At 43.4% G+C, this 15,660-nt stretch overlaps 1 protein-coding gene across 7 annotated transcripts in view; it reads right to left on the reverse strand.

The window, feature by feature from the left end:
* The window catches only part of LOC146811566 (telomerase protein component 1-like), a 1,575,504-nt gene that overhangs the window by 1,207,988 nt on the left and 351,856 nt on the right, over positions 1-15,660 (reverse strand). For all 7 annotated transcript variants that reach the window (XR_014966741.1, XM_085618541.1, XM_085618539.1 and 4 more), the window contains one exon: positions 4,862-4,963. Coding sequence is in view for 6 of the 7 variants with exons in the window: in XM_085618541.1 (XP_085474667.1) it covers positions 4,862-4,963 (102 nt within the window). In the remaining variant the exon portion in view is untranslated. The remainder of the gene's footprint in view (positions 1-4,861; positions 4,964-15,660) is intronic.

Genomic DNA, 15,660 nt, shown 5'->3' on the forward strand with positions numbered 1-15,660 from the left:
AGACAGACTGCATTAACGGATCACAGTACCAACCTGCCAAAGGAAAACCTGTTTGCCAAAGGCAGCAATCCCTTCTCCAGCCAGAGGATTGATTGGAAATGAGCTGGGGTTCACCTTACTGATCGAGGCCTGTACAATGAGAATCTCCAGAGAAGGGTGCTTGGTGAGAAAATTCAGATCACTGGGTTCCTGCCGGCTAACGGGGAGAGGTCGGGGGTCAAAAACATGGTTTCAACAAGGTTGCAATCAGAATATCTGTGAGCCGTTATTAAATGAGTGCAAAGGTTGAGATGTTGCGGACCCTGGTTGTAGAATCTCTTTCAAAACAATTTATTTGGTTTCAATGGTGCGCAGCTATAATTCTAGTACCTTGACTGCCCTCCGATGCCCCCGTTGCACTAGACACACTTTCTTTCGTTGGTAGGCCATGTGGTGAGTCAAGCTCTGTATTGGGGAGGTTTCAAGCCACCTGTGTTTTCTAAATCAAAGTATAAGGCATCATGAGTATAATGGCGGGAGCCATTCCCTTCACCATCATCATCATCATCAATATCCTGGAGTGCACCTTGTTCTGGCACAGGATCATCATAAGAAACAAAAAATAATGGATCCTCTGCTGACAGCTAAAATTAGGTATAGGCACTGGTTTTGAGTCAGGCTGCAGACAACTGTTAATGCGTTTCTATTTTCATACCGCAACGAAGGTTTAGCTCAAGCCTAAATTGTTTCGAAATTCAACATGAGTGTCGGCACTGGATCAACTGACTCTTTGACAATGGCAATGGCAATGGCATAAGGGAAGCAGGATTTGGTGTGGATCTCTAAGCTTGAGTGGAAGTCTGTACCAGAGTCAGTATGGGAGCCAGGAAATAGGTTCTAAGTGGACAGATGATGCCACGGAGGGACCCATCAGCGGAAATATTGAACTGGAGGCCCCTACATTTCTGTGTGGCCCACAGGCACTCGAGGGAGCCGGAAGAACACTGAAAATTTGCAGGCCGTGATCTGCAGTAGGGTTGATGGCAGTCCAGCGAACTTGGGTGCATTGGGACTAAGAAATCAGTTCCATGGCAGGTTACCTCAAATGTGCACAACTTACATTTTAGCGCCCTCGCATGCCTTCTCTTTGGAGTCAAAGTGGCAGGATGGGTTTGAGCCCGGCTTCGGTTCCCTATGCTTGAGTAATCATAGAACTAGCCCTGTAACCAAGACCAGGAAAGGGTCAGCAACTTGGAGCGAGAGCAGCATCCGCATAAAGATTGTAACTTATTTTTGTGTTCAGAGACATTTAACTTTGCCACCCAGCCTCAGATCACCTTTGGGTGCTTTAGAGCGCATTTATCACATGACTTAGAGTCATGGTGGCAGCCAAAGTACCAAAGGCACACTTTGTGCAAAACTATGACTAATATCCGCTTCCTGCAGTAGCAGCATGACCTGAATTCCGACATTTTTGGTGGGGACATCTTTACCTATCACAGTGTGGAAACGTTTTGGAGTCGTTAAAGTCTGACAACGTTGGGAGAAGAGAATCCAGATTGATAAGAATATATAAGGGTGGTGCTTATACACGGCTCCGTCCTGTCACTTCCAGTGCAGTATGGAGTCAGCAAGGATCAGCACAACACCACCTAATGGCATGCGGGAGCATTGCACAAAATTCTCTGGTTACAGTGTGGCACCTGGGATATTCTAAGGAGAGGAATCTGTGATTAGAAGTATCTATCAGAACATATAAATAAAGTTGATTAAAAAAGCAGCCTTCTGCGGTGCAGCATTCTATAAAGCATACTCTAGGAACCAGTAGCCAGGATATAAAATTAAATAGGATGGAGAATTTCAGACAAAACATTAGAAAATAACTATTTGCTCAAAGGTTAGTAATCACTGGAAACCGCTTTCCAGTGGAAACAGCTGAGATGGAATCTGTACATACCCACCAGGATTTTGTGAGTCACTAAAACAGTCACACAAAAAAGGTTCTTTTGTAACAAAAAATGTTTAATTCTTTACAAAAGCCCCCCTACATCCCTACTTTTGCACACCTACGTTTATTGATGCCTGCCAAGGTGGTGGGCACAATAAAGGGATGGTGTGTGCAGCAGACAGGAGAGCTGTTTGCTTCGCCTCTCCTCCCTGCTGAGCGCAATAATCAAAGGCAGTGGTTATGAAAATAGGCTCTGAGATCTGGCCTGCCTGCCTCACAGAACATCAGGCGTGCTAATTTGGCCCCAAAAAAGAAACAATTAACATCAACCTGCCACAATGCTACAGACTGCCCTATTCCTCATAATATATGGCTCTTCTGTCTGGATCTGTAAGTTAGAAGATACAAAAGTCATTTTTCGGGGTTAGTAAGCACCACAAGAAACCTCTCGTCAGAGAATGAAGGCTGTCCTCTTTCCTGAAGAAATGTTTCAATACCTTGAGCAAAAAAATACGTTTCAAAATTTTTGGTCACTTTCACAAATGTTATTGTGGCAGTAAATGTAACGTTATGGCCGAAGATACCTTTTTTATGCTTACCAGCACTTGACAAAAGATTCCTGGCAAGCATAAATGTATTTACCACTGCAGACTTCTTGATCACGAGTGCGGAGAAATCCACAGTAGTACATTCTCTTGAAAGCGTAGGAAGTGGGAATTAGAAGGCATGGGTTGTCTTGTGAGTTAGAGAAAGCCCACAAACATGCCCTTTTGAGAGCATTAACAAACTAAGGGTCACATGTATCAAGCCCTTTTGAGGTCACAAACGGGCAAATTAGCAGATTCGGCACATCTGTGAACGCAAAAAGGCATTCGTTATGTATGAAAGGCTTTGTATTCGCAATTTAGGTCATCACAATGTTTTGCGATTACCTAAATCGCAAATGCAAATAGGGAATCGTAACTTGCAAATCCCTAATGCGAACTGTGCATTTAGGAATCGGTAATTACCATGAACTTCAAGTTGATGGTAACCATGAGCAAATTTTGAAAAATGCACAACAATGCATTTTTCAAATTGCCATGTTGTGCACACCTGCTCCTAGGGCATGTGTGCCCTTTAAATGTGCACAATTAAAATTTTAGGGGTGCTTCAGGGGGCCTTAGGCCCCCGAGCACCCTTTGCTTAGCATTTGCTAATTTGCGATTACCAATAAGGTTATCACAAAATTAGCTAATGCATAACCATTCGCACCTATGGGCCTTTCAGCCCACATGAACAAATGGAGTCATTACCTAATAGCAATTCGCTATTTACCGAATCGCTATTGGGTAATATTAAGGAATCACCAAATCTTTGGCGATTCCTACATGCATAGCATTTTGCAATTCCCAAATAGTGATCTGGTAAAATTTGATATTTGAGAATCGCAAAATAATCTTTTGATACATTTGACCCTAAAATAAGACACTTACCACAGTAGAAATGGTCAGAAAGTTACTACAGCCAAAGACAGGAGAAACTCCCTCTCCAGGATGGAAAGGGGATCAGATCACCCCTAGTTTTGCTGCAGGCATATGGGAAAGGTATTTTCCACAAAGGAGAAACACATTTTCCCTGCAGAGAGAAGACAGTAAAATAAACCAAGCATACATTTGCACAGGGAGACTTTCATTTCTGGTGGTAGATATCTATGCTATGTAGATTTAAGCACAGCGGAAATAGAAGCCCAGGGAATGCATCATATGAAAATCCCAGAAGAATACCTGGAAAACAGCTTTTCAAACAAACTCCTGGGAATGTTTGTGAAAAGGTAAAAAAAAGAAGAAAAAAAAAAAATGAAAGGTCAGGTCGCGATATAAAACTCCACCAGTATTGTTACATTTGCTTTTGTGCATAGGCCCCTTTGAAAATTAAACTTTACTGCATTTGTGGTGTTCATGTGTGAATATATATTCTTCTGTACAATAGTTACGCAAGACAAACGCTTCAGAAGCGTGCAGCTAAAACACTTTTAGGAAGACAAATGCATCCTTGTGTAATAGGAATTTGACAAGATACAAAGTTTTGTTTACAGAAACCACAAAACTGGAGTCTGAAAAGGATCTATCTGAAACTGTTAATCATGGGTTACGCAGAGCACACAACTTTGGCTGCCCTGTAATCCATTACAATGAGGAACTGCAAGAAAAAACCCTTGTGTGTAACAACCAGGTTAGCAGAAAACAATCAGATGGTCCTCCCCTTCAGCGTACTGTCGCAAGGATATAAACTAGTGAATGCAGAAACGAAAGTACTGCACAACTGCTACGAAAAATACCAAATTGTGTGCTGAAAAAAATCTAATTTTGGGCCAGAAAATGTGTTAATCCATGACAGAATATCCTTGGTGGCCTGCATCAAGAGCAAAGTGAGTTCTGGTAGGTACAGGGAAGAATTAGAACTGAGAAACTATGGCAAAGACGGAGAAATGGATTTTGACACCTTGAACAGTTCAGTTCTATCTTGCTGTCTTACGTCGTGGAAATCATCGGACCGTCACACATTTAATTTTTGTACAAATTTCATGGAAAGGTGCAATGTCTTGGGTATTACTTGACACTTTCCTAATCTTGAATATTTTTGATTTAAACTAGTTCTTGTTGAGTTTGTGGCAATTCAGTCTACAACAAACATATTGTATATTGTGGCCAGGACTCATTAGATACTGCATAAGCTTTCTCCCTTATAGTCTCCGATTTGCCACATGACCTGTCACGATGGACTTTCCTCAGCCACTCCTCACTAGGGCAAACTGAAGTCTTCCTTTGTTTCCTGGTAAGAGAAGGATTTTGCTATCAAGACCATACCAAGGATGTAATCACGAAAAGGTCTAGGCAGATGCTCCAGTGTCTGCAGCCCAGTGTGAGTGAAAGAGAAGAAAAATCACTCTACCTTCTTCTTGTGGGACACCAGATCCAGGATGTACTCTGCTGGTGGGCCGCATTCCGAGGTAGAAGTGAAAGGAGGATCCCAGGTGGGACTCCCTTCATTATGCTATGTACAAAGAGAAAACAGATCCTTTCAGTAACAATACAGGCATACAAAAATAAAAGCTTCTATTAAAAGGAAGACAATAGACCACTCACCAGGGTCGGACTGGCCTAAGGGCAACCAGGCAGTGCCAACAGGCTGATGTGAAAAGTCAGAGGATGGGCCGTTTTCTTTGGCTGTTTATGGGCCTGTTTTATGGTCTGTTGGGGCAGTTTTTATGGTTGATTTCCCTTATATTAATACAAACATTGCCTGCAGCTAGCATAATCCATGAAGATTTCCATAACTTACAAAAACACTTCTAGGCGTATCTTAAAAAATTCTAAATTTCCCCAATTTGCAAATATGGGTCACTTTGTTAGCTAATGAGGGCCACTTTTATTCAGGTCCTTTGGCCAATTTTCTCTCCCAGTCCGACCGTGCCACTCACCCGCAAGCCTTTCCCTATATTTGCATGAGTACAAGGGAGCACAATGGATGTACAGGCATGAACATTTGTCAGTGACTCCAGAAATGAGCTACACCTTGGGATACTAACATGCATGCAATCTTCAAATATTTAAAATATGCAGGGTTGGACAGACTGGAGTTGTGGGGACTATTTAGACATTTAACCCAGGTACTGATACAGGGTTAACAATTACAAGGTAGTGGAGGAGACAGCGCAAATGAAATGGTACCCTTTCTTCCACTGTCAGCAGCCTTCCTCAGCCCAGCAACGTCAGGGCACGGTGGAAGCATTCACCACTGAATGTTGGCCTGGCAGTGCTGGGCTGAAGGTGAAGTGGGCTTGCCAGGTCAGAGATAGCAGAAGCTCACGTTTATCCATACCTGAGGATCATGGAATCCCTGAGACTAGGGGAGGTTGAAAAGGCTCCAGAGACCCTTGCTCCACAAGGCCGACAAAGTTTGTTTGCGCTGGAAAATAGAGGCTGGTGAGATGAGCCCATCCCGAAAGTGAGGGCAGAGAGAGGATGATGGCAAGTTGGGATAGGAGATGCTTTTTTTGGAGGGAAGCATGTTGGTTGTGTGTGGTAGTTTCAGCTTGGGGAAGCTATGGAGATGGTCAAGTGAGGGTCGTAATACAATACAGCAGGTTCTCCCACCCGACCTTTGGCTGAAGTGGGGGCTGGAGAGCCTGTGATGACACCCTTCACATTGAAATATAGTGATGTTAAAAGTTTGTCAACTATCATTAGTTGGACAGATGTCAAGGAATAACACAGCTTCACAAAGTAGGAAAATGTACATGATTATATTGTAGCTCTCATGACGATTATGTATAAAGCTAGGGAATGCAAGAAACCTCAATCATAGCAGCTGATGCCTGAAGGACCTTGTGTTCAGCAGTCCTATCTGTGAGTGGCCATGGCAAAGAGGGAGATTCCATCAGAGACAGTTAAATGTATAAGAGAATTGTAAAATGTATCTACTGGCTCTTCAATTGTAATTAATAAACCATCATGTGCTTTTGAGATTTCTCACGGGACAAGAAACTGCTGCCCATTGAGCAGTTACTGCTTGTAATCTAGCCCTTCTTGTACTCGTGTTCAGTTCTGTGCCCAAAGACCTTGATCCTCTTTGGAGTAACTGCGTTTTTCAATGTTTAGAGATCCATGTCTGTTATTCAGTGCCATAAATTATCCACTATATTACCCCTTAACGGTGTTTTGGGGGCAGAGTGAGTGCATACATGTGGCACAAACTGTTGAACTCTGCCCTTTGCATCTTCTGCTTGAGTTAAAGTACATTCTTGGTGGCGTTGTGTGTTGCCATCGAGAATGCGTTTCAAAGGATGTGGAATACTGGCCATCATGTTGGTTGACTATAAATGACTGCGAATCCTGACCTCTCCGACTACGAGTAGATCCATTTCTAAGGTGGCTCTCACTTGTAAGAACTCCATGCCTACGAAGGGTCATGGGTATTCTTCATCTTTTCAAGAGAATCACCTGCAGTCGGTCCGAAGAGATGATTCCCGGTAAATGGCATGTCAATTACTCCCAGTTTGAAAGTTGGAATCCATTTCCTTGCGAGTCTATAAAAACAGCCTCTGAAGAGAACTGTCTACTTGCTGTGCCCGCAGATCAACTGATTCAACAAGAGTTAGGGATGGTTTTCCCAACTTTCATTATGGACTTAGCTTATTTGTATGTTGTTCTGGCAAACAATATATAACAATTCCTCAGTCCTCCCTGCTGTTGAAGTCTAACGAAAGAGTAGCATGGTTGAGTTTGCAATTCTCCACTAAAGAGCAGCAGCTTGCACCATCTTTTTACTCACTGCCTCCAACTTCTTACTATGTTTATCTTGCGAATCTATTGATGATGATCGTTTTGATCTTTTCCTCAATGAGGCAAATATAATTGAACCTAATTCAACAGGTCATTTAATATATGCTTGGCCATGCCAATTTATACTTTACCTATATTTGCTGTTACTTCCCTAATGATGCTGGTTTAAGGAAATTTCTACTGAGCTGTAATATGCTGGGAATCATTGGAAGAAACTGACTTCTTTGCAAAGTGTTCAAGATCTCTGGTAGAAAGTATGACTCCTGGTGTGCTTATTCTAGGAGGACTACATACATATCTGCATGATAAATTACTAGATCATCAGGAGGAGAAGCACTGGACTAACATATCTCTATTTCTTCCTCTGAAGAATCTGTGTCAACATTTCACCACATCTGACTAACATCTTGCTTTAATGTGTCGTAATAAGTCCTCTATTGGCTCTTGAAGGTGGATAAGTCAACTCCTCCTCTGTAAAGGTCTTCCTCCTGCTCTTCTTGGAAATGTGCAGATGTGACCGGTCCATTCTTCTCTCAGTGTTAGTGAATATTTGTATTTTCTAGCTATTTTTTTCTTGATCAGTGAATTAAATCAGTAAAAACTTGCACTTCACCAAAGCTCTTTTTCTTTGGCTTCTAAAATGCTAATTCAATATCAATGGCTTTTTTTCTGCTTGCTACATCGATTAGCCTCTTCACTCTTTAAAGGGTTTGTGTCCTTGATATCCTTATTAATCTTGTTCTGCAATTTTGGAGGATCTAACCTAACAGCCAATTTCTGACCTTGACCAAATTTTGAAATCAAGTCAAATGGTTTTTTCTTCTACTTGACTCTACCGTATAAGAATATACTTTTTCAACACAAAAAATAACTGATACGATTTTGATGTGGATGGTAGATTTTTTCAATTGAATGTCTATTTTCCGACAGTCAGTCAGCCTGAGGTACTGTCTGCATATGATCTTCACACGTCTTTGTGAGAATATGCTTCAAGATAATATCCATGGTGCTGACATTGTACAATGACAATTCTTCAACAACTGATCCACTTACCTGTTTCTCTTACACTAATTCAGTTTCCTAAAGATCATCTATGGCCTATTCTGAAAAGCCCATATCCAACATTGTTAGAGGTATTTCTGTTTCCGACTCCACTACTAGTAATTTAAGGGCCATTTTAGAATGCTACAAAAGTTCCAAGGACAGCTTCTCTAAGTTCTTTATTTTTTTGTATTAAAACAACAAGCAAATACAATCCTCAGACTTTTGGTCCAGTGGTAAATAAAGGCTGCATACGGAAGGCTCGACTTTCGTAGTGATAATTTCAGACTTAACATAAGATGATGGAATCATTCACAACTTGTAATCCTTGAATAGTGTCACGCTACAGAAATAGACAAAACAAAAACTGCTCTTTTATATTAGCTAACAAGTGATCTTCATAGAAGTCTCTTTCAAAAACAACACCAGTTAGATAACCAAGACCTAACCTTAGTTAGGTACATATGTGTACGTCTTACATTTTTAAAGTAGCTGAACTAAATTACATTTATGGAAAAAAGTTTCTTTAAAAGATGTTTTCATTTAACAATTATTCCCCACATACCATCCCAGCCAGTTCTCACAGATTTTTTTCTATCAGGTATAAAGGTGGCTCATTGTTATATTGAAGGAGGGAAAGCAAGAAGAATATGAAAAAAAAATATGAAAGTAATTTTCTTCCCTCTGTTCATGCGCTCCTCCTTTCCAACTGAACCTCACTCCACTGCCTCAAAACTTCTGAGATGTGCCTAGGCGAGATTAGGCTTTAAGCATATATGTTAAGCAGAACTTTCTGAAAAAGGATGCAGCTTTGCACAAAGATGTATATAGTAAATAAGGGGAACAGATGCTAAAATGGGAAGTAGCGCACAATACATCCACTGGTGGAATGAGCGCAGACATGTGAAGAGGATGAATCCTTCAGTTGTCCAATGAATTGGATATGTACAAACCATGCACCTGGCATGGGTAGCTTTTGGTACTTTGTTGGCTTGAATGAGATTAATAAATGGTAAAAAGGATTCTATAACTTACAAAAAGTAGATGTTCTAAGAAAAATTGAATGGTCCTGGAAAATACCCATGCTGTGTATGAATTCCTTAGTCAAGGAAAAAAATGAAGCCTTGGTTGAACGAACAGAATGATCATTTCCAAGTACAGATGAAATTCCATCAAACCTTAGGACAAAAAGAGGAAAAGGTTTTCAGTACCATTTTTTCTTCATGGAAAACTAAATAAGGATCATTGGATGAAAGCTTCAAGCTTTCCAATCGTTCTTGTCAAGTTGTAAACAACCAAGAAAGGTGTATTCCTTGTCAAGTGGTCAACCTCACAAGACGACATAAGTTTGAATGGTCTGTGATTTAAGGCAAGGACTACATTTCGATCCCACTGTGGGTAGGGGATGATAAGAAGATATACATAGAGAAGTCTGTTAAAAAAACCCTATATGGCTCAGTTATAGGGAGCAAACCTCTCCAGGCCTTTAAGGCAGTCAGCAAAAGTGGACAGATTATTTGCAGAAGTCTGCATGGATTCTGAAATCTGCTAGTTGCATTATGAATGGTAAGACATCACCTTCACTGGCCCGTAAGGGCTTAACACAAGCGTTAAGAGCCCAAAGGAAAGTGAGGCCATTTGTTCTTACACTTACAGGAGTTTTTCTATACATATATAGACAATGTTTGCTTCTGGCAGGTCTAATTTGGATGGATGTCGCATACACCTAATGTGCAGTTGCCCCACTCTAGAGTCATGGGATGCACCATATTTCAGTCAACAGAGCCTACTTTGGCTCTACTGGTGAAAACCTATGAAAGACAGCTCGTCAGACACTAGACCAGCAGTCATTGTACATCAGACTGTCTGCCCTTTGTAGGACCAACGTTCCATTATATACTTTCCTGTTTACCACTACCAGGGAAAGCCTGGCAGCCCCAGGGGGGGAAACCAAAGAAACGACCTTCAAGTCCAAGGACATATTTATTTTGTTTTTCAGTAACAAACTTCAGCTTTCAGAGTTTTTAACTAAAAAACAAAAACCTTTGCATTAAACACTGCACCTGCTCACAAAAGTTTCAGTGCATTCAGCAGAGTTGCTGTGGCAGCCTGTCTGGCAGAGATCTCCAAGTATGAACATAGGCCTTCCACAAGTTTCACTGTGTACACCCCTTCACTGCCCTGGTGGAGGGGCAGCCATAATCTAAATGAGGCTGTTAATGCATCGCATGCAGAATTTTCTATGCCCGAGCACCTTCCATTGTAGCCGATCTTCTCATCCCCTATGTACCGGAACGCGCCCTCCGCTCCTTGTACCAACATCTGCTATGCAACCCCCGAATCAGAAGAGCCCGGGTAGGTAGCCGCTCGTTTCGAGTTTTGGCTGCATCACTCTGGAATGCTCTCCCGAGCACTATCAGGAACCTACAGGACCTTGAGGTTTTTAGGAGGGTAGTTAAGAACTGGCTCTTCCCTTGATTTTTCTTCTGTTACCTCCTCGCCCTTCAGTGATTACCTGTGGATCTAGTGCTGGGACGCCCCGTCACTGGGGCAGCCATGCGCTCTACAAATCCGATAACATAACATAACAACAATGTTTACCAACCAGGCTCTCAGGCTAAGCAATAGTATGATGGGATGGAGAACCAGTCCCCATCTCACCAAGGGATCAAGTACATTGCAAAGAACGATGCAGAGCATGCTCCAGTTTGTTCAAACAGAACATGGATGTAGCATTGCTTGTAAGGATACACTTGGCCATAAGGCCTAGAAGCCTATGAAGCCACCATGCTGATGTCTATGTTCTTGATGTAAATTGGCTAATTGTCTGTTTTATAACCTTTCTTCCACTCTGGTGGATTATAACCCATTCCCAAAGCTATCATGTTCAGCTTCTATAAGTGGAAGTTGGCAAGGAACTATCTGAGACGTACTGATTTTAATAATAAACATCAGCTCCTTTAAAAATTGTGCTCTTGAAGGTAAGGCCATTGGTGAAGTCCATGCTAGACTAAATGGAAGAACACTACAGAGAGTATATTTTTGCACCTATAGACAGGTGGATAGTATTTGATATGACTGTACTCTCTGTGGAGAACCTGACATATTGCCCATTCCCTTTCCCTTTACCTTGCAAACACCTTACATTGGCAAACATTACATTGAACTACGTACAACAGGAGTATCTTTGAATCAAAAGTTTTTACATTGGGAGTACCTTTACTTTGCATCTTTGAAGGAGAGTGCTTTCTAAATACTCAAGTTAAAATAGTGTACGTTTTACAGTTATTTTTAGGTTTTAATCTAGATTATAAATTTATTGACATTATACTTCATAACTACTTTAATAAAATGCCTTAAACACACATGCCTATATGAACAAATTACTTAACTTTGGTAATGTTTTTCTGTCTGAGATTATCTAACCGCGGATTCCTCACCTCTGAATATTCCCCAGGCATCAAACTGAGACTGGAAAATCTTGAGCAGTAGGTAGCATTGGTCGGCTTTTTGTTGGTGCATCTGAAGTGTTATTAAGGTGCCTACATAAGTGCCACCCCAGCTCGTTAACATAAGGTTGTTTCGTGACTATTCCTATGCCATAAACGCAGAGCCACATAAAAAAAACACAATGTTTAACAAGTGTGCAGTATCTAATCGGATCTTTTAGGTGAAGAGCCCAGTTCACAGAATGGCGAGAATGGGAGGGTCGGTGAAGAATCTGCGGTTAGATAGAGTCCCTACGAGAGAAAGTGTTAAAGAAGGTATGTAACATTGTTCTTATGATAGAGTTCTGACCACAGATTTCTCACCTTACAATAGATACCCAATATCTTCAAACTGGCTTAAACCAAAACATCCTGGATCGCCGCGCATGCAAAATGCCCATCTCGACTAATCTGACAGACTAGTTACTTACCTCTGGTAATGCCTTATCTGGTAGAGACATATTGTAGTTACAGATTCCTTACCTTAGAATATCCCCAGGCATGAGTCTGGATCCAGAGATTTTTCTAGAGCAGTACTCTAGCGCGCACTCATGTGGTGTTGGTCGGCTTCGTGTGAGTCATCGGCATTGTGTGTGCCGGATATGGCATTGTGGGTCCTATATAGGCGCCAACAAGGTGCACTGACTTCAGTTCTTTTCTTTCCGCACTAGCCAGCGCTGATCCAAGGAAGAGCTACTCCTCAGTCACTCTTTGACTGGCCTTTTTTTTAACTTTTGTCAAAGCTTTTTGAGTGTCTACACTCCTGGTGTGTCGAGGATATCTTCTCAGAAGACCGGGTTCGAGCCCAGCGGATTCTGTCATTATGCAATGTCCGTGATAGATCTGCACCGTGCAGCAATGCTTTGTGAATGTGTGGAGTGTCACACCATCTTGACAGATGTCCAGGATTAGTATCCAGCATGCTAACGTAATCTTAGTGGCCTTGGCCCTGGTGGAACGGGCCACAAGCCTTCAGGGGTTTACTTCTTAGCTAATGCGTAGCAGATTTTAATGTTGAGTAAAATCCGTCAAGAGATGGTCCGTTTCTGCATAGCCCTGCCCATCTTCACTCCATTGAACCAGAGAAGAGTTGATCATCCACCCGATATTTGGCTTGATCAATGTAGAAAGAGAGCGTGCTTTCAGTCCAAGCAATGGAGTCCCTCCTCTCCCTTGGAAGGATGAGGTGAGGTGAAAAATGTAGGCAAAGTGATGCTCTGTCCGACATGAAAGAGGGTGAACACCTTCCAGAGATAAGACGCACACATTTGAAGGACCAGTTTTCCTGGGAAAACAAGTGTATAGAGGGTGAACCGACAGCTTAAAGCTGATGTAATGGCCACCAGGAGAATAATTGTAGGAACATAGGATCCTTCTGCATGGTTACCACCACTTTTTGCCTGGTGCTATGTGGGTTTTAGACTAGTCTGACTGGGATCCTGCTAATCAGGTCCTCAGTCTATATGCTTACTCCCTAAATTGGTTGTGTTATGTACTTAGGTACACCCCCGATTGAATACCGCAAGTCCCTAGTATATGGTACACATGTAGCCAGGGCATAGGTACCCCAGAGGTCTCCCATGGGCTGAAACATGTATTATGCCACCCATGAGAGACCATTCAAAATGGAATTAAAGACCTGCCATTGTAGCCTGTGTAAGATGGTGCTTTCACCACTTACGAAAGATATATGTTTATTATATCTAAGGGCCACTGCACTTAAAACCTATAAGTCACCCCTATAGCAGGCCTTAACAATCCTGAAGGCAGGGTGCTTGGTTCTAATTGAGAGGGTGCCTCTGCATGAGCAGAACTCCCCTGCAGCCTACGGAGTCCATTCTCCTGGGTTGTCAGTGAATCAGCCATATACACATATAGAGGCGCATTATGCGACCGCATGATGAACATCTCGAAAACGGCTGAAACGAATCCTATCATGTTTGGTGTCCAACATGTTGGAATCATAACCCCACACCCGTAACCAGTGTGGGAGGTATGATCCTACCCTGTGGAAGAACATTCCATTGGGTCCTCAGTCTTCCCGGTACCAACGTACTAGTCCAGGACAGCACATAATGATTGCTGCAGACGAGAGACATTTCTGCCCTCCTGCTGCTGAGCTAAGCTCGAGCAGGGGAAGGCAAAACAATAGGCATCCTGTCACAGGGAGGTGTGACCACCCAGACAGGATTTAGTGTATTGGAGCTGGGTGGGTGCGCTTGCCAGCACTTGAAAGTCTGCATGAGGGGCACATTTGGTTGTCCCTGTGCATAATCCAGTTCAAACCAGTCCTGGGAGCCAGTGGCTCCCGTTCTGGTGCGATACTGGACAAAGGACATGGGAGTAACCTCCCCCATGTCCAGACCCTCCCCTGGGAGGGTACCCCTGAATCTTCCAACCCTTCCCTTAGGGTACTTAAGGGCTTACCTAGGTGTGCGTTCCTGGATTAGTAGTGGACAAGATTCAGAATTGAAACCACTGCACTTTGACCGTCTGGGTACTCTGGACTTCGTTTGGGCCTGACTGTGTCTACCTTTCAGTCTGCTGCTTCGTCCGTGCCGGGGCATCCTCCAGAAACTTTCCAAGGCCGGTGAATAATCAAGGACATCCAAAGTAATCTCCCTTTGTGTAAAGATTGGATGCAAAACGCCCAGGTGCAAACGTGCTTGGGATGTTTTTTAAAGGGCTTTAACAAATTGGAGCCGAGGTGCTTAGTTCAGATGTGTCCATATTCTGCGTGCAATAATATCCATTTTGCTCCAGTGATTATATGCCCCATTAAAAGATTATCGTGTATACAATAAGGCCATGCCCCGAGGGATGGGGTCCCCGGGGCTGATTAAGGCCTCGGGAGGTGGGCCAAGCGGCCCCCTTCCAGTTTAAAAATAAATAAATTTGGGGGCAGGCCCTGGGGGATGGGGTCCCCAGGGCCAAGAATATTAGGAAAAGAAGGGGGGGGCACACAGCACTCTGCAAACGCGGCCCCTGGCACGTTTGCAGATGGGGAACGAATTACCCTTGAATACTGGGGGTCCCTGGGGGCCAACTAGTCCACCTGGAACCTCCAGTATGCGCCAGGGGGCTGCATTGCAGAGAGGTGTTCTGAGGCCACACGCCCCTTTTTACACCTCTCTGCAACACAGCTCTGTGGCGCTTAATGGAGGTAGCTGGTGGGCTAGTTACACCCCAGGGACCCTCAGTATTCAAGGGGAGTTAATCCCCCAACTTAAAACGCACCACGGGACACGTTTGCACAGGGGTGAAGGGAGGGGGCGGGGCCTGAGTTGACATGTGTGCAAACACACCCTGTGGCGCGCTTTAAGTTGGGGAATTAATTCCTCTTCAATCCTGAGGGTCCCTGGGGGCCAACTAGCCCACCAGGTACCTCCAGTAAGCGGCACAGAGTTGCGTTGCAGAGTGTTGTAAAAAGGGGCGTGGCCTCTGAACACCTCTCTGCAATGCCTGTCACCTCAGGCCACGCCCCCTTCCTTCACCATTGTGCAAACGCGCCCCGTGGCGAGTTGTAAGTTGGGGAATTAATTCTCTTTCAATACTGGGGGTCCCTGAGGGCCAACTAGCCCAACGGGTATCTCCAGTATGCGCCAGGGAGCTGCGTTGCAGACAGGTGTTCAGAGGCTACGCCCCTTTTATTCCCCTCTCTGCAACGCAGCTCTGTGGCGCTTACTGGAGGTACCTAGTGGGCTAGTTGGACTCTAGGGATCCTTAGGATTCAAGGGGACTTAATTCCTCAACTTAGAACGGCAACAGGGCGTGTTTACACAGTGGTGAAGGGAGGGGACGGGGCCGGAGGTGACGTATGCAAACATGCCCTGTGGCGCGTTTTAAGTTGGGGAAATAATTCCCCTTCAATCCTGAG

The sequence above is a fragment of the Triturus cristatus genome, chromosome 7, assembly GCF_964204655.1.
Source record: "Triturus cristatus chromosome 7, aTriCri1.1, whole genome shotgun sequence".
In the NCBI taxonomy this organism is placed as follows: Eukaryota; Metazoa; Chordata; class Amphibia; order Caudata; family Salamandridae; genus Triturus; species Triturus cristatus.